Source organism: Haliaeetus albicilla, chromosome 8, assembly GCF_947461875.1.
Source record: "Haliaeetus albicilla chromosome 8, bHalAlb1.1, whole genome shotgun sequence".
Taxonomy (NCBI): domain Eukaryota; kingdom Metazoa; phylum Chordata; class Aves; order Accipitriformes; family Accipitridae; genus Haliaeetus; species Haliaeetus albicilla.
In genome coordinates this window covers 17,431,366-17,451,690 of record NC_091490.1, presented here as the reverse complement: position 1 = coordinate 17,451,690, position 20,325 = coordinate 17,431,366, and the positions used below count along the sequence as shown (strand labels likewise).

Sequence of the window (20,325 nt, the reverse complement as noted above, 5' to 3'; positions counted from 1 at the left end):
TAGGAAGTCCTGTACCTTTATATAGGCAATTTTTTCCTCCACTTCCCCCTGGCTGATAAAAGCAGAGAGACTTTGTTTCCTGTGCACAATTACACCTATCACTTCCACTGATGGAAGTAGGGAAAAGTCTACTTTCAACAAAAGGGGGATTTAAAAGCCATCAAAATCCTCAAGTGGAAGTTGCTGAGTAACTGCATGATCGTTCTTAATCATCAAGGCTGACAACTAAATCTTTAGGAACTATTGCATTCAGAAACTTGGCTGGGTCAGATGACTGTTCAGCTCCATAGTGCAGGCAGCTAGGAGTGTTTATAGGGCAATGGTTACAGCATGCATCAGAAATCCTAAACAGAGTAGCGTACCCATGCTCGCTATATATTCTCGGTTTAAGTGCTTGCTTACAAATGCAAATGACATTTCTGTTCTACTCAAGTTCTTATACCATATTCATCACCGCAGTAACTGAGCGTCTTCCAGTACCACAGTAATCGGTCAGGTAATTTATTTCCTCAGGCAGGGAAGCACGTATTTATCAATGCATTGTTTTAATGCCGGTTTTCTGTTCTTACAAATCTCAGTTTTAATATTAAGAACTTTCCATTGACACTTTCAGCACAGTGTATACCCTCTGCAAATTTATTACATTTCTGGCCAGAAAGCCCAATGCAAATTCTAAAGGCCTATAAATATATTTGGTTATAGCTATATGAAATTATTACAGATGAGCTACGCTCCAGCTTGCCCCTGCCCTCCAAAATCACAATAGCTGCAAACGAAGTTCACAATACTGCATAACAATGTCTTCCAGAAAAAAAAAACATTTAATGTGAATGTGACATGCAAATATTAAGACAGGACACCAGACTTCTTTTCTTTCCCCTTCCCACTGGGTGTTTTATTTTATAGCATTTGCATTAGGTAATCAACTGAAACACTTCAACAACAGAAAGCTGGCAGCATAGTAAGGAAAAATGGAGATTATTTCTCAAACAGCTGTGACAAAATGGTTTCAAGTTGGAATAGTATTGCACAAACGAATCAATTTACATAGGGTGAGTGGGAGCGAGCATCTTCAACATGGATTGTGAGGAAAAAAGGCACTATTTAGCTGTGTGTGTGTTAAAAAAGAAAAAAAGTAATGAAGCACAATCCATGTTTTTCAAAATTACATTCAGTACTGCTTTAGAAATGCTCACAAACCTGTCTCTTTTTACAGAAGCTACAGAAAGCTGCTGATGTAAATATCAGACAGTACAAGTGCATGAACATTTATAATTATGCTCCAGAAAAGTCTCAGGAAGAGGGCTTGTTCTATAAATACTGCTGCAAAGGTTACATAGTTGCATAGGCTTACAGCAAAGGAAGCATTCATGCAACTAAGCAGCCTTACAGTTTCCTTAAGTTTAATCTCTAGTAGTCATAAAATATGCTCCGGTTTTGAAGAGCCAAATTGGCAGTGCACTTGAATCAGGCTTTTCCACCAACTGCTTAAGGAGTACAGTTCAGAGAGCGTCATCCATTTACCTTTTTGTCATATACGCACTTAGCAACGCCAGGTAAGCTTAATGGAAAATTTTAGCAGAATTGTAACAGAAAATAAGTGAATTTTCCCTGACATAAAATAGAACTGCTCTGAGACCATAAATAAGCAAATGTTTATTCCTGGAAATTAAAAATAGTTAAGTATCTTCAGAAAAACTAAGTACCCAGAAAAGGCATTTCAAATGACCAGGATGGGCTGCTTCTTCCTCTCCTGTATTGTATAGCTATAAATTTCCATGCCTGTTTGAAAACGAAGCCATGATCAGCGTATCATTAATAGAGACTGCTTGAAAATGAACCCAGAGCAAGCGGGAACACGCACATAGGACATTCTGCACCCTAGCCTTGTGTCTGCTTATAGACGCACTAACAAAATAAGAGTGAAATTCTTGTTGCATGGCTGCGGAATTATTAGGGGAAGGAGCTAAAAAAACTGTTGCTCTCCTGTCAACACTGCCCGGTGTATCACAAGTGCTGTGCTCCAGGCATGCTGTGGTTATGGCTATGTAGTTACCAGCACAGCCGGACCTGGCACCATTATGCTAACATTAAGAGTTTCAACAGGGCTACAGTTTTGCACAAAATCTGGTTGGTAATTTTGTACAAAAAGTACAGAACAGTGTAACAAAACCTACTCTCAACCATATACATAGATAGACAGATATGAGCATTTCAGCACCTTTCAAACGAACTTAGCTCTGCAAAAAGCCAATCTCACTCCGGTGCAGACACTACAGTGACTTCAGTTAAAAGATCCATGTTCAGGAGGTTGCACAGTAAGTTTACTGATCATACAACCTGCAACCACAAAAATCCATGTATTGCTGCTTTTCATTATAGTCATTAAGGGAAAATACACAAGATAATTCTGTTTATATACTGTAAAATATTTTTAATACCAACAATTTGGATTGCTTCCATTTCTGAATAGAAGATGAAAAGACCAGGTTATTAAAAATCTGTAAAGCTCCTTTCCCTGCTCTGTCTTTTAGGAGATCCAAGTTTGATAGGTCTGAATTCAAAGGATTCTAAAAGTTCACTGTTGACTTAATGGTTGCACTAGATATAAAAGTAGACAGTCTTGATTCCTTCTGTGTTCCACAGACAACAACATTTTCAGACTATGTCTGGAATGAATACCTCTCCAATTGCAGCTAGCATTTTTAAAAAATATTCCTAAAATTCTTGTTTGTCTCAACCCTGTCAGTTCACAGCAAAGAACAGGAAGTGATACCTGATTGAACAAAATGTGTTTTCTTATATGAACCATGAAAAATATATTGCTCTTAAAAGTAAAAAAGAATTACATTGTTCTATTATTTTTGTTACTGAATACTCATAATTAAGAAATTCTAAATGCTGGAAGGAAAAAAAGAAACACAACTTTTAAAATTGCTTACAGAATAGAAGAGGTTTCTGTAGACCCTACTGAAACCAGTAGAAGTTTTGCCTATTTTTCAATACAGAAGCATTTGTCTACACACCTATTTCATTACTTAGATGAATATTTTATGTTTTCACTTGGTAAACTCTTCTGCTCTCTTAGAGGTACTCTTTTGAAAATTCTGAAGGAGACTCAAGAAGGTAAACTGATCCAAATTATTCTGAAGGAAAACAACATAGTCAAAATAATACCTAACATAAAGCTATCACGGAGTGGATAATCTTTGCTGGGATTATAAATACTATTTTTTTTCCCCCAAAGTTACTGCTTTCTTATGAAAATTTTTAGATCTCTGTTAGCTACTTCTTGTGTATGACTCCTCGGTTCCTTTCTTTAGGTAGGAAACAGGTCTTCACGTGTGAACTCACACATCCTATTCCCAAACATGTTGGCAATATTAATGACGTCAATAGACAAGAACTAGAACAGGAAATCTTATGCATGGTTCATGCTATATAAATGGTAAGCTATCAGAAGGAAATTCCCTGATTATTTGGGAAGAACAAAGCGAGATCTATTTTTAAAATTCAAAGGGAAAAATCCAAGAACACAAAGAAAATGCAAGATGTACTTGATAGTCTCTCATTATCCTCTCTGTAATTGGGCTGTTGCTTTTGGCTGCAGACATCCAGTTCACAGACCATTTTCCATTTCCTTTGTTTTCATTACAAGAACAAGCTGGTTAAAGAAACTCCACTTGGTAATTTTAAACTAAGCTTTCAGCATCATCCCTTAGGAATTTAAACCTTTACCACCATTCCTTACTTTGTCTCCTCAGTGCCTTCCCCCATTAAACCCTGTGAAAAGCACTTTAAGAAAAGGCAGGTGTAAGATGTGTAAATACTCAGATCTTTAAGAAAATTCAATAGGAAAATTCTTGTAGTTCTCCACTGCCATTTGTTATAATGCAGTGGCCCCAAACATCTGTTCTCAAATTTCAATTTACTTCATCTACCAGGTGTTTCACATTGTTAATAATGGCAACTCACAAATTTACAATAGTCACATAAGGCAGTTACATAAATACAATTATGTCAATCAAGTTCACTGCATCTTTCTCAACCAGACTACACATGACATTTTTCTTCTTTCCCTCTTACCATAATAAAAGGACGAGGACTACATTTCTGTAAAGAGAATCCCTGGACAACGTTCTGGTATTGCAGTCAGAGAGGTCACTGAAGTGCATTTCAGCAATGTCCAACAGTTTACCAGGAAGTAGATGTGATGTTTTTCACTTCACACATAACAGAACTGGTGCAAAAACCCACTTTAAACTAGTTACTTTAAACCTTTTGGTCCAAATACATAAAATAAGCAGTATTTACAGCATTTTACTCCTTTTGTAAATGCAATGCTTTAAAACACATTATAAAGCACCTTAGTAAAAATATTCTACAGGTAAAAGTATCGAAGTAGTAGGAAAACCCTAACCATACCACAGCTCACTAATGGAGTCATAATATGGATTCACCAATACCTCAGTTTACAATTATTACAAAGAATCCATGGAGAAACTTAATACTGAATTTACGATTTTTATACCACTGTGTAAGGATCAACTAGAACTGCAGACAATACCAACTTTCTTCATAGTTTTCCCAACCTCAGTCAGTGGTGGTGGGGATAGAAAATAAAACAAAAACCCCACTGCTCCGATTCTTTAACTTTTTACAATATTAACGTGGAAATGATGTTTTAACACTAATGATTAGTTGTAATTTTTTAATAAAACCACATATATAAATATGGGCAATTCCAGCAGCAGCAGCATTTCTCAGCAGAACATGATTAACCATCCCAATCAATACCATGTGACATGGTTCACAAAAACAAAGCACAGATGTCAACCAGTTATTAACACTACTCATGTTGTACACAATCAAAATTTCCATGTTGAAAGCTGGGAAAAATTATTTCCTCTTCACAGAAGTATAAATGAAAAAAAAAAAAAAGAAAATTAAAAAGAGCATCAACAGAATTTGTTTATATTTTCAACTAGAACTGCTGTATATTAATTGCTCCGAATTAAAGTGTAGATTTCTTCAGGTAAAGGATATTAACTCCCACTGAAAGTACTAGTTAGATAAAAGAAATGAAGCCTTTGCTTCTGGATTACCAACATAGTTAGCTGGTATCCAACGCCCTGGAGGTGATCCACAGCCCACTTTTCTCAGATCTATAACGAAATGTCTTGGAGGTCTACAAGCAATCTAGTTTCCATGGCTGAGGACTAAGATGACGATGTGACCAAAGATTTAGGTCCATAAATCTAACAGTATAGTGTTCTTAGTTTGATTTAGGGTAAATCTTTTCATAGAAAAAGTTTTGAGCCAGAATATACAGTTCTCCATCTTTTTCCCGAACTGCATGTGCTCTGACAAACTGAAATTGCTCCAGTGCAAATTCATAGAACTCATTCTCCATTTTCCAGATTTCAGACTGTTGTAGCTTGGCAATAGTTTCTTTTGTGGGAAGTTTTTTCTCAGTTGTTTTCCTAAGATGGGACTTCTTTCCTAAATGCAAAATGAAAGCAGTAATTTCACTTTAAAGTTCACATGATTAAAAAACATGTACAGTCCTTTTCTTTAGAGTTTTATACTCTTAGCATGTTGATAAACTGCATTAGAAGTGACAGAATTTAATCCAGGATTTATTAACATAACATGCAGGGTTGGAAAATTGCAGTCTCTCTCACTAAATGTTAATGAATTTTGCATCAGTTCTTTCAATTCTTCCTTCTTACTGTAATAAACCCAGGGAATGAACACTTCATTTAAGGAACAAGATTACTCCACATAATGTACGTGGAGTAAGATTGGTCTTTCAAAATTAATTATTTAGATGTTAATCTGGTATCAATGTTAAGAACTTTAAAAACTGCAGAGCAAGAGACTTCTTTCATGAGACAAAGATGACCAAAATGATGACAGCATTTTCCCCAAGAAGTGCTATCTGTTGCTTTATAATCAATTTGTTAATACTACATGTCTAGGCTCTATATATCAGAGCCTTTTCTCCCTCTATTTGCAGATAGAAGCCCTGCTAAGATGGACCTTTTCTTTGTCATAAGTTGGATGGCCAGCTCCCAGAAACTGAGCTACTAGCTATAGAACAAACGTCTTACTATGACCCAGGAAGATAAGCATGTACTTGGGCCTTTGCATCCCTTGGGCCTTTTTGCACAGCAAACCAGGTTGCATCAAGCACAGCTGATCTCGTCAGCAGGGCTTCTGAGGAAATGGAAATCTGCCCCTGCAAGACTTTCCAAAAACATTCTGATAAACACCTGTCACAATTTTTCAAGTGTGGAATACTTACAGAACTGCCTTTACCCCAGTCTTAAATATTTACAATTTGTGTAAGGCAGGAGGATACTTGGTCTGCCCTCAAAAATTTGAACTGATAGTCTTTTAAAGAGTTTGTCTCTTCTGTAGGAACATCAGCCAACTGAGAGGCAAACCTGGCAGAGACTCAAAACTAGTCATCCAGGTTTAAAGAATTCACATTTTAAAAAGTGACAAGAGGATGAAAAATCCATGGAATCCATGGAAATCAACCATTTAAATACCTGTACGATACAGTTCTGTGGCACCCCTGAAGAACCGGGGCAAAGCCGCCTCCAATAACATGATAAAGTCTTCAAGCTCTTCAGTAACTCCTACTAGGAAGTACTCATTAATCAGATTGTATTTGGCTTGTTCCAAAGCCCATCTGCTTCCCACATTCCTAAAATGACAGAGAACAATTGCAGCAAATTGTGATGTCAGCCAACAATCCTTGGTCCCTAGATGGAGATTACTTCATAACAGGACGTTTGTATAGGAAAGGCAAGACTCATTTGAAGTTATAACCATTCCTAACTTCATTTCCCTTTCCAGTTTCTCTCATCTGTGTTATCTAAAAATTTGACGACTCTAGTTATTTTCACTAATAATTCATCCACAAAAAAAAAAAAGTGTGTGTATAGAGTTACTGTCTCTATTAATGCAATTTTTTATGATTTACATTTTCTCAATGTCAATACTTGCTCTCCACTTTCACATTAGATACCAGAAATGGTTCTGGTAAGAACACACCTTCCCTTTTGCACCCTACAAGCATAATTCTGAACTAGAAAGTCATTGTGCTTAATGGGAAGACTTCCCTACTGAACGACAGACAGAAATTAAACTGACATTTTTTCCTCCTTTTTACAGCTCTAGACAGAGTAAAAAGACAGGTTCAGAGTTTGTTCTTTCTTTCTCTGCTTCTCCACCTGGCCCAAGTGTAGATAGGTATGACCAACAGGCACTGAAAGAGGAGCTCCCAAGTGGTGATTTACTTTGCTTATGTTTGGATGAACAGTACCTTTGACAAATAACTGCCCTTGATTTCACTCAGAATCCTTCAAATCATCTATGTCCTTTGTATTCTTTTTTTTCTTTTAGTTTGCTAAAGAGTTTTTTAAAGTCTGTGCCATTGTTATAAAATATGCTGCATTGACAGATGGACACTATTTGCTTTTGTTCAGTTTCTACTAAGTAGCATTGACTACTAGATGTCTGGTAAAGGTTTAAGAAGATAAATTTATCCTGATCTCAATTATTTTATTCTCCACAGAAACTCTAGGAGCTTGAACAAAATATGTCCGATCAGAAAGACGGATATTGTAGCCTGACATAAGAGAAAAACGTCAAGACTCCAAATCTACAAAAATTATTTCTAAAATTGAAAACATGTGTTTTCTCTCATAGCACTGCTGATACAGTATCCTAATATATTGCTTGGGTAAAAAGCATCTTCAAAAGAAAATACGTTACTAAAGTACCTGCTGCTTCACTCTGTCCAGTCCTTCACACTTTCCCCAACTGTGCTACATATTAAAAATTTGTTAAGTTTAGATTTCAGCACTGATATACTTGACTAACAACTTAAGCTACATTTATCCCCCCTACCAGCATTCGGAGCTGTGGCCACAGAAGAACGGAATTTGAAGCCAAAGTTTCTCTGGAGCACAGTCTGAACCTCCAGCTGCCACACATTCATCAAAGGTCTGGAACAAAGACAAAATTGACCTGAGCTTTAAAATCTAGCATATGTATCAAACATCTCAACCTGGTTAGTTGCTAAACGTAGCTGGGACAAAAAAACACGAGATACGATATGAAAGGGAAAAAAAGCCCAATTTTTTCAAGCCTTGCTTTCACAGTGGTATTTGGAGGACATATTCATCTCAATTAAAATAGTACTTGGACAGTCTTTTATGGTTAGAACTAATGAACAATTTGATCTTACCTCATACATTTGACATACCTTTGATATAACCTTGATAAACACTATATGTCAAAACAAGCAAAAAGTCAATAAGTGTTGGTATCATTATTTTTCCCTTACAAAAGAAGTCACTAAAGATACAGCATCAAATGCCATCAGGATTACTAGAACAGCTGGATCTTTATACCATAGAACACTGTGCATTTTATGTTGTAGATTAAACAATGTTCCATTACATTTTAAATATTATGACAAATAACTGCCATTTCAGAGGCTAATTTGGTTTTGGCAATCACAAGAAGTGAAAGCAAGTTGTTCACTGCATAACAGAATATTCCATACAACATTGCTCTATGTGGATAGACAGCTGTAGCAACACAGAGTTTCAACTGCAATAACACAGTTACAATAAGAACTCCATTAGCACTGGAAAGAATTTGTAAATATTTTACCTAGTCACCATAAAGTAAGTAGTTATGCTATTTCTAATCAAGATATAAGCCATGTATCTAGGGCAGATTTTTTAAAAATTATTTAGTAACAAATAAGTGATCACACAGACAACTTTTTAGAGTGTTTCTTCTGTACAATTACAAGTTTCTGTTCACAACAACTATGTAAAAATGCATTTGTTTAATTATTCAGTGTTAGAACAAGGACAATGTCCTTTGCTTCTGTTTTGAGGTAAAGTTTCTGAGATAATCTGAAAAAAACTACTGTTATCAGGCCAAAGCAGGGATTAACCTGTGGTGTCTTGGTCCACATTGCACTTTAAGTTTATAATAGCTTATACATGTCACATACCACAGATAAAAATGCAGCTTAACTAGGAAAACAAGACATTGGTATGCTTTCTCTAGCATAGTTCTCTAAAGAAATTCTGCACCGATCTATCATGAGTACTTTATAACATCAACATTACCTAAGATCTAAATTATTTAAATGCACCTGCTAACTTATGAATGTATATATTAAATATGAACTGGCATCTGTCAAAAGAAAGACTTCTTTGCTTATACCTGCAGGTTATTTTATAATTAATACACAAAAGTAAGTAAGTAATTTTCTAAGTAAGATGAAATAAGACAGGCCTGCTTCCCCACTTCCTCTTATATACTTACCTTGACTACCCCATCCAGAGATTTTATTATAGGAAACACTTGTCTTTACAGACTCTGTTCTTGGAGTCAAGTTAGCTATAACTGTGGAAGTACAGGTATATAGAAAGAAAATGAATGAAGAACTCTTGCATATAAATGCTGTGATATGGACTGGGAAGGGGTGAGGGTGTAAAGTACGTTGAGATTCCTTTCCACTTAATAAAGAAACAAATAACTTCCATTAGAAAGATTGCATTTTTGACCTTCCCTACTTTTCATTTGAAGAGCTCTTAGTGAATCTACTATAACACAGATTAGAATAGTGTTATAGCAGTGCAACTGGGTCAATCCATTTTTGAGCTTACTGAATTTTTTATCTAATGTATGTAAAATTGACACCATCTATATACGTACAGTTTTCTTGGATACAACATGGAAAAATAGTATTACCTGATTTAAATGAAAGAAACCCTAAAACTTGGCATAACAAATCAATTTCACTTCAAATGACCTAGAGATGCTTACAGGACAAGTTAAATCTGTATGGCAACAACTAAGTCTCAGACCTAAATAAAGTGGTATGATAGTGACAAAATGAAAAAAAGCATCTTTAATAGAAAAACATAAAATTATTAATGCAATGTATTACAAACATTATAAATAGGAATGCATTTCAACTTCTTCTAGCAAATCAGAGCTTACAGTGCAGTCTACCAAGCAGCAGCATTAGGGATTTTGGCTTAATGTTTCCCAGTGACTACCTAACAAGGCTGTTCCGATTAATTCAAAACTAAAACAACACTGTTAAATTTCACTCTTTTTAATAAATATTAAGTCCTATAAACAGCTTGGACTTGGTAGCATGCTCAGCTTTCCAACTCATTGACCTCCACCAGGAAGGAATTCCACTGGCCAAATCATGCTCCTCATGAAAAGGAACAGAGTAGGTTACAAAAGATGAGATCCTATCTCTCTTTTTAAAAGTGCCTCTATGATACCATATCACCAAATCATTTCTGTAGCCAGTTCCATGAAGACACAGTTTTTAAGCTTAATTTCAATTTGTTCTGCTTGAAGCTTTCCTCTGCCTATGCTGTAGGATGTCTGTATAAACTGAAATACAGTAGCTGAAGATGGCGCCAAATCCTAAATAACAGAGGAGCAGTTAGTTATCAGCTGGAAAGAAAAAGGGAATGGTCTGTTCCCAGTATTTAAAAAACACCGTCTGTTCCCAGTATTTAAAAAACACCATTTGGATGGGGGGGTGCACACAAATGATTAGTCACATTTATTAGTTGTTACGGTGTTTATAGACTAAGCTGTCTTCAGTGTGATTTTTGCTTAGGGTTTTTTTTTTCTTTTCAAAGTCTCTTGGTATTCACACAGTGCTACACTAAATTGTCAACATTACAGAAAAATTTCATCAGTTTAAGAAAATGTTGCCACTGAAATTTTAGAAAAGGTTTGGCTCTCTAAAGTACAACCCCCCCTTACAGCATATAAAAGCTTCCACACTGTTCGAACTATACTTTTATAAGCTATATTCATATACTTAATACCCTACTTTTCTTCCTGATTTAAGAAAAGTCCAAAGCAACATGCTCCAACAAATGTCTTACTGCAAACCATGACAGTGGATGTATAGATTCTTTCTGGAATAAATATATTATGTTCCCATTCTGAAACTGTATTAGTAATCAAGGTTTGAATATGCTAACCTCAACCACTCTTATAGCAACCTAAGACAGATGGAAGAAGTATAGAAATGTATGAGTCATACTCCAGTTTTCAGGCAGACTCTTTATACAATTCCATTGCAATATTTACATTTTTTAAAAAAAATTGCTTGCTAATTATAAAAAAAGAACCAACATCAAAGTCAAAGCATCAGCAGTTCTACAGCTTTTGGTGAAAAACGTCTCTCAGTCTTCAACAAGAAGAGATGTAGATTTTTTACATAGGAGGATAAGCTTAACTCGATACCTACAATTCTGAATACCTGAAAACAATTTTTAATTTTATTTAATTTTTCTTAACAAATTGCAACATATGGTGAATTTATAAGGTTACAAAAACATACGTAATGTTACGGTCTGGTCCAGTACAGACACAAAGGGGGGAATATATAATTTACAAAGCCACCATCGTCACCAAGGCTGATACAAGAACTATTCAGCTTTTATCAGGACTTTTTTTAAAATAGTTTTCACATTAACTTTGGTAAGAACAACATATATAATAAAGCGTACTTTACCTTTTTATCCCCCTGTTTTCGCCTCCGTAGCCCTGGTCTGTAATCATCTCCAAAGCGCAGAAAGTAATAGTAAGAAACTAGTCTTTCTATAGGATCTCTTATGACATTTATGTAAATTGGTTTCTTTTTAACACCAAATCTAAAGTAAAAGAGAAAAAAAAGTCTTTTAAAGGCCAAATCAAAGCTTCTCATCTAATACTTAAAAGCCTGTCTCTACTGATACAACTGAAATCTATATACAGAGGTGATGGTGGTGAGAGGAAGCTTAAAGATCACTTCCTCCCATCCTCATATCCAGTGCATTACGTGGATGTGAAAGTCAGTTCAATTTCAGTTTTCATAGGATTGTGATTTTAGGCTTTTTTTATTAGAGAAACAAACAAAACTGAAACATTCTCACACAATAGATACTAAAAATGTTTATACAACCATCATGACTCTAGAAATGCCTTAATTAGTCTAACAGGCACATACGTGTTTATAATAAGGACAGGGAAGTTTGATACTGATTCCTGCCCTCCTGAACTGTGCCATGCAACGCTGCAAGTGGTTTTCCCGGCAGGTCTCCAGTTGCCAGAGACGTGAACTCTAAGAGAAGGAAGACAGAGCTCAGAGCCCATCCATTACCTAGGTTGAATCCAAATGGCTATGCTTATTAAATACAAGCCTAAGACAGTACCTGTAACCATATTAACTTCTCTATCTAAAGATACAAATTTTTCCCTTAGACATTTACCCTAAGCAAATTTTGATTTACTGTGGTACAAACAGGAAGCCTGATGAAATGAGGTGGTAAGCTCATAGGACACACGAGAAAGATTTAAACCTCCAAAACTGTTTTGTGCAAATGCTGCCTTTCAATGATCTACGTTCAAGTCAGCTTTTACGATACATTTCTCACTTTTCTTTTCTTTTCTTTTCTATTTGAGACATTACTGTGGCAAATACATACGGTATCCAAACATTAAAGAGGTTATATCACAATGGAAATACAAGCGTGTAAAGTGCCCTGAAGTAAAGCTAGGAGCCAGAAAAAAATTTCTCTTTTGTTCCCATGCAAACTGGTAAAGTGTTCTGCACTGACAGAGGGCCATTCTAGCCTCCTAGCTTGGCTAAAACAGGGAGCACTGGTAGTTTTAAGACGCAGTACCTTTATTGATAAAGTGGCACTCTGTAAATTATAAAACGAGATACTGCTCATATGAGGAATCTTAAGTTAAAAAGCTGAAGAACAGAAACATAGAATAAGCAGCAGAAAAGAGGAAGTTAGAAAAAAACAATAAAAGGCATTACTTTGGCAAAGACCAGCACTACAGATACAAAAATTGTTAAAGGCTACAGAAAGAGCAATTGATTCTTCAGATGTTGCTAGCAGAGTACCAATGAATCAGACTGTAGCAGTTAAAGGCAGCATGGCTGACATCTGTCTGTATGCCAGCTCTTACTCCCCACAGTCCGCAAAATAGGAACGTGTGAATGTTTCAACCATTTTGATGCAAAGTCCAGACTTTGAAGGGCACCCTCTTTCAGGTTCACTGAAGTGCTTGAGACATGCACATGTGTCCCTTTCTACAGACTCTACTGCAAGTGCTGTAGAAGGCTATAACAAACCATTTTGATATAGTAGCAGCCTTAATCAATAATACGTATCTGTGGGTTAAATGAAGGGGTGAATGTCCTGGTTTCAGCTGGGATAGAGTTAACTGTCTTCCTAGTAGCTGGTACAGTGCTATGTTTTGAGTTCAGTATGCAAAGAATGTTGATAACCCTGATGTTTTCAGTTGTTGCTCAGCAGTGTTGAGACTATAGTCACGGATTTTTCAGCTTCTCATGCCCAGCCAGGGCACCTGACCCAAACTGGCCAACAGTGTATTCCATACCATGGGACGTCCCATCTAGTTTAGGAACTGGGAAGTGGGGGCAGGGAATCGCCGCTCGGGGACTGGCTGGGTGTCAGTCGGCAGGTGGTGAGCAGTTGCCCTGCGCATCATTTGTACATTCCAATCCTTTTATTACTACTGTTGTCATTTTATTAGTGTTATCATTATCATTATTAGTTTCTTCTTTTCTGTTCTATTAAACCATTCTTATCTCAACCCACGAGTTTTACTTCTTTTTCCCGATCTTCTCCCCCATCCCACTGGATGGGGGAGGAGTGAGTGAGCGGCTGCGTGGTGCTTAGTTGCTGGCTGGGGTTAAACCACAACAGTGAAAGCCCTTGAAAATGTTCGTGCTGGATTGTACAGTCATATGGATTTGCACATGACCTCGCAAAACCAGCTTCAGGTATGATAACATAAGCCACTTACTACTGTAACTTTATTAATAATGATAATAATTTGGCAGTTGCATTGTCAAAAAACTTTTTCTCCAACCATTCACTAGAGAAAGTAGGGAATAAGGGTGGATCAGAAATTAAAAAAAAAGAGGAAAAAAAATTAAACTTTTGTTACTGTGATTTCTATATGGATGGGTTATGATAATCTGTCCTCAATACTGGAAGTCATTGACTGAATCAAGTACTTCAAGCTTCAGCATAATTTAAGAGGTACTTCTGATATTTGACAACGCACCTAAGTCTGATGTCTGCGTATAAGCAGGCATAGACTTTTCTGAAATATTTTACATCTCCCCACTACAAGAATGTACCTCACAGCCTTAAAAGTGTGGGCCTTGCCAAGCACAACCAGAGTATTCAAGATATTCTTTTAATAATGAAAACCCAAAGTATGAGAAAGCAAGGTGTTGTAGGAAAAAATTAAATCATCTAGGTGAAAGGATGACAAACAAACAAAAGGATAACACAGACCTGAAGGGAAGATGCAGATCAAAGAAATCTGTGAAATTGCTTAGATGCTTTCTAGATGTAAAATAATTATTTTAGTTTAAAAAGTTCTAGTATCTGAAAGTGTTTTCAGCTTTATGAAGTGAGTAATGTATAAAATAACATTCACCTTTATTGCTCCAGAAAGGGTTTATTAATGTTCAAGAGTTTATTAATGTTGCAGCATTTTAACTTTAAAAAGGCAGAAAGGAAGCTAACAAAATTTGACACATTTTATTTTATTGACTTATTTGCAATTAAGACTTCTTGCCTGTTACTTTTTGTAAAATTCAAGTTTTTACTTGGTGCCATTGGTAATTTCCAGCTACTACTGTAGCTTTTAGCATTTACTATTATATAATATACTGTACTGGGAATCTACGAAGCTCTCACTTCCCCTTCTCATTCTTTGTAATAAAAAGCTAGAATGAAAAATCAGTGTACATAGCAGAATGAATAATTAAAGCAATGACTAAACAAAAGAAATTCCTACATACAAAAACCTGATTTCATTAAATAAATGTTTTAATACACAAAAACAATACTGAGGATTGACCACCAGCAAGAGGTAAAAGTAGTGGTTACTATTGTTTGTGCAGTTGAATATGCTGAGATCTGAAAATTCCACTTTCAATTTTAAATTTCATTTTCCACATGCTGCACGTGCAGGATGAAGCACTGCCTAGTAAGCATCTTAAGCAAAACTGACTTGCCAGTTCAAGGGGAGGTTTCACAAGACTGAGCTGCTGAGGATCACTGCTTTAGATCCAGAAGCAAAAATAAGACAAGAAAAAAACACATGGAAGCTGCAATTGAGATATGATTCCTGAACCTCTGAAGTCACTGGGAAGATTTTTACCTCATTTTCTTTTAAATTAATTTTAGAAGTAGCAGGATTTAATTCCACAAGAATTATTTCAATGTTTTTTACAGCAAGTCAAAATACTATAGGCCAGAAAACTGCTTTAAAATAGAACTTTTAATATTTTGATAAAGTGTAAAGGGATACTCTGATAGAGAAGAACTACATCATTTAAGAGGCAGGTGGTATTAGCTGTTATACAAAACATATTTGAGAATAGGTATCTTAAACTTCCCAGAATGGCAAGCCAATCCTAATGCAAAACTGCCAATGTTCCAGAGACAAGCCAGGATTTTCAGTAAAACAAGCTTGTAATTTAGAGAAGGAATACTAAACCTAGCATATAAATAGTTTTGAATGAGACTCGGCTACATTTATCATGCAAAAAGACAAGAGAAAACTGTGAAAATCAAACCCAAATATTGCTCATCATAGAAATTTCAGTGTGTGAATTTTTCAAAACTGCAGTTGTCAGACTTTCATCACTAGAGGGCACTAATATTCCAGCTGGATCCAAGCAACTTAAACTACTATGCTACTCAACAGATAAATCCAAGGGTAACATACTTTGCAAAGTCCAAGTAAGATATATGTCCATGGTAAAATCCTGGTTTCATTTCCTTCCAGGAAGTCACATTCTTCACAAATCGGACCTGTAGAAGTACACAGCAGAAAGTGTTTCTGCACAGCTGGAACACATTAAGTTTCCCCATACATGGTGTTTTCTGGTTTGTAAGTAAAATCTTACAATGCATTAGAAAAAAAGTCTATTTTGAATATTATCAAAGAACTTGTGCCAGCTAAAATAGACTTTTCTGCAAGCATACAGTTGACTCATTTTAGATCATCGCTATTTAATGATCAGAAGCTAAACAAAAGCAGAATACAGCAATCAGAACGCAGTTCAAGGAAAGCTACCACAAAAACATTAGCAAGACAAGCATTTAATTTTTTGTCAGTCCATTTTATTTGTCATTTGGAAGGAATGAGGAATTCCCTCAGCAATAAGTAGAAATGCAAGTACACCTTTGATGGAATTGTCTGATCTGTATTTAGTCCCTCAAATAAAAGTGTACCAGATTTACAAGCATGTTCTTAGACCTGTTTTACTGGGACATAAGAAACAAATCTGATGGTTCATTTGCTCCCCCATCCCCAGATCCAATGTATGAGTAATCCAGAAATTTTATAAATGTATACAGTGTAAATTAGATTTATAGTTCACCATTTTTAATAGATATCTTAAGCCTAAAATGTCAGTGAACCTTCCATGTTAAAGCATGAAGTAGCTCTTAAACAAGGGCTGATAAAGCAGTTATCGGCAAACTTCACAAAAATAGGAATAGCTTTACATTTCAAAGAACAAAATAAGATACACGCCCCAAACCAGAAAGTATGATCAAATTAAGTGGGACATGCAAATCCTGATATAGCTTGGCTTTATTAAATGAACAGAATATTTTAAACATCAAAGCATTTAACTCTGAAAGTTATTTCAAAACTAGTGAATTGGATAACAAAGAAAAGATGATAAATTTGTACTGCCTGAGCTGTCTGAAAATGATATGCCATTTCTGAAGCTGAGAATTAGAAGATAGCGTTCCCTGCACATCTACAATATCTTTTCTGTTATACAGTGACATAGATAACCGTTAAGATACTGAGGTGAGACAAGAGAGTCAAAAAAGGAAAGTTTGAGAGCTCAAGACAACACACTAACATTCCATAAGGTCTAACGGATTGAAAGTATCCCGAAACATGCTATTTATCATTTATTCTGACCAACCAATTGAGGATTTTAAGAGGCAAGACTGGCCTGTTGCTGTTTCTTCAAACGTGCAAAACTCACAGTCTAGGATTTAAGAGGTTGATAATCTTTACTTCTTCAAACACTAGCTCTTGGACTCTCAGGTAAAAAAAAAAAAATGCACATTACTTTTTAATAACAGGCAGCATTCATTTTTTCAGTGTACAAGTTTCACAGTCTGTGGCATTTCACAATTTAAAACATACATTGCACATGAAAATTGTGGCAAATCTAGCTGAAAAACGCTGCACAATGTTATACAATGGTGTTTCATAAACTGCATTTGCTTTCTGCCTGGTTTTGTCTGCAGCACAAACTGGTAATATATCTATGAGACTTTGAATCCAGTTGAACTACCTTTACTGCTACTGAAACAAACCATACTTTCATTGACTGTACCTCTCAAAGATTAATGACATAATATTTTCAGTGGAGAGCCTCAGCTATGAATATTTCTATTTATAGAAAGAAAGTCAAGAGACTTACCTGGGAAAGAAGCTTCCTAAATGCAAAGTATATATTATCCTCCCTTCCCTCACCCCCAGACCCCAAAATGTCATGGTTGGTTGATACAACTCTGCAAGTAAACCAGTTATGCTATCTATTGTGTGTAGTGCAGCATGCATATTAAAGCCTACATTTCAGTTACGTTTCCATGAACAAGCTTTCTGAAATCTAGCACCAGCTAGATGAAGTGCAAAATCCAAAGGGTCAGTTCTGTCTTAGATCCCCATGCCACCATCTGGCATCAAACCTTAGATGTTCCAGTAATGGTTAAAAAAATCCTGTATTGTCTTTGCCTTACAATGTTGTTGTCTGCTAAGGAAATAATTTCTATGAACATAGGATGGATGTTCTAGCCTTTTATTAACTTTAACACCAGGCAAGCTAAGAGAAGGCTAGGAAGGTTTTGTAAAACAGCTGTGACATTTACGTCTGCATAAAGATGGACTAGCAACACGCTGTGCCTCTGAGAACTAAGTTTTTAACACCTATAGCTAGCCTGCAGGCAAAGGATTATTTCCCTACTCCCAAGCCCATCCTGAGTTTGAGGCATTTCAAAAAATCAGAATTGTTCCAGGTCACAGCCAGCCTAATGAGTCTGGATTCACACATTTTAGGGCAGAGATGAGTATTGCTTGCTGCTTCATACTGTTAAATATGATCAATTTTACCTTTCTTTTCAGGGCTTAGCAGATACTGGAGCTTTCAAGAGACTGAGCAAGCTTCTCCATCTGAACCCAACTGAATAAAATTTGAGGTTACTTGAAAAGTTCAGATAGACGTGAATGGAATTCCTGTGAAGTTGTTTCATGGTGCTTTTATATAATCAGCTACAAAGTTGCTTCACAGCCTTTAGTAAGTGAGAAATCAGCTGAGCTTCACTGAATTAAAAAGCCAGATCAAACGTACTCTGGGGGCGTAAGATGTCCTGAAAGGTAAGTTAAATACATTCCGTTTCTAGGACGATAAGAATGTAAAACAAGTCCCAGTGAGCCAGAAGGAAAAAAACCCAACAAAACAAAACAGCATACTTGGTCTGAGCAAAAAGCCCTGGGAAATCTGTGCATGCAAACCAAGGTGATGTAAGCTGTCATCTCTGTCCACTAACTGCTTCTACCAATCCCTCTTCTCTATAGCCTGAACACACTCATACATACCCTCTGCCCCCAGAAGGTGGTATGGTCATTACCTTGTGGCCTGGTATCACATCGGCTTTTGGATACCAAAAAGCCCCAGCTTTTCACATCATCATATTCTAGTTTTGTTTGTCAATTGCTGAATAACTGACTTAAAATTACAAATAACTGGGGGTATGAATATCACAAGCCCAGTCTGGTGAGGACACGTGAGGATCTTCCATTCAAACTACAAAAAAAAAGGGCTCCCAAGTAAGACTGAAGACCAACACAGTGTTCCCATTAACGGAAATCTCAGATTCAGATTTAAAAGGCCAAGCATGATGGGATGCCTGAATCAGAATCTCTCTGCAGGAAGTCACTGGTAGCTTAGCTATCCAAATTGTCATACAAGCTAATGACTTCTAGTTAGCTCTAAATCAGAGGGTCAGCAGTGCGGGAAACAGGCTAGCAGCACACCTTTGGCTGCATGCCATGAGAAACCACAAGCAAGCTCAAGGCAAGGGCAGCTGAGAAGCAATTTTGTGAGATGCTGAAAAGACAGAGTTCACCAGTTCAGCCACAATACAGCCAGGATAGCCGCCTCGCATGAACAGTTCTTCCTCAGAAGGAGAAATACAATTGGCACATGTACAGCAATGGACACTAGGACTCACTAGGCCATCTAACTCCAAGAGAAAAATTCTTAAATGTTCAGGAGCACATGACAGTACTTCCACTTCTAACAGCGTCACTGCAACCTTTTACTTGTTCCACTTCTGGAACTTCCACTGACAGCCACTGAAACCTTCACCAGCAGAGGAAATAAGTACTACTAAAGTCAGTATGAGTGTGCTGTCCTCTGAGAGGTCACTGTTATAGAATACATTTGGAAGCCAGATTATATATTTTCAGGTCGTTCTTTTGAGAAAAATGGAGAGAGAAATTGCAGGAGAAAAAAGAACATGGAACAGAAAAACAGCAAGCTGAGGGAGTGAAATGCTGGATAATTGTATCACGGCTTTTCTATGTTCACAACAACAGTACAGAGAACGTGTTCTCATACCCTCTTTTCTAATAATACATCAAGACTACATGCTGCAAGACAGAACAGTAATTTCGTTTTAAATGTTTTAGATGACAATTTCACCATGTAACAAAAAAGCTTAAGTTTGTGTGGCTGGTATGCCATCCAACTAGCCATAACACAGGCATACTTGTATGGACAAAAAGTATCAGTACTGAAACATGCAAGCAACAAATAAAATCCAACCAAACAACTACTCCAATTTAATGAAAGCAAGTCTTTTTGTTACAGACCACACAGGTCAGAAACGCAACATGGGCAACAAGGCACTCAGCTTGCTGCAAAGAAAAGGCCCAACCTGTGGAAAGAGGGGCAGTTCCCAGGATCCTGCTGTCAGAGAAGCTGCAAAAGAAAGGAGGCCTGCTGGGAAAAAGTTCCACTTGAAACTAAAATGGATGTGTTAGGGACTCTTATCAGATCATCTCAAATCAGATACAGATTATATATGGAGTGGATTTTAAATAGTGGTTTTTTCAGATTGCATTCAAGAAGTAAAGGTTTCACATATGGGCAGAACACTTAAAATCTGT

At 36.5% G+C, this 20,325-nt stretch overlaps 1 protein-coding gene across 1 annotated transcript in view; it reads right to left on the bottom strand.

Annotated features, from left to right (window-relative positions):
* Positions 1-865: 865 nt before the first annotated feature.
* Positions 866-20,325, bottom strand: part of HS2ST1 (heparan sulfate 2-O-sulfotransferase 1) — an 83,431-nt gene continuing 63,971 nt past the window's right edge. Inside the window, exons 3-7 of the mRNA XM_069789151.1 lie at positions 15,850-15,935; positions 11,597-11,735; positions 7,924-8,021; positions 6,558-6,715; positions 866-5,502 (exon numbers count right to left, since the gene is read on the bottom strand). Coding sequence (XP_069645252.1) covers positions 5,276-5,502; positions 6,558-6,715; positions 7,924-8,021; positions 11,597-11,735; positions 15,850-15,935 — 708 coding nt within the window. The 3' untranslated portion in view covers positions 866-5,275. The remainder of the gene's footprint in view (positions 5,503-6,557; positions 6,716-7,923; positions 8,022-11,596; positions 11,736-15,849; positions 15,936-20,325) is intronic.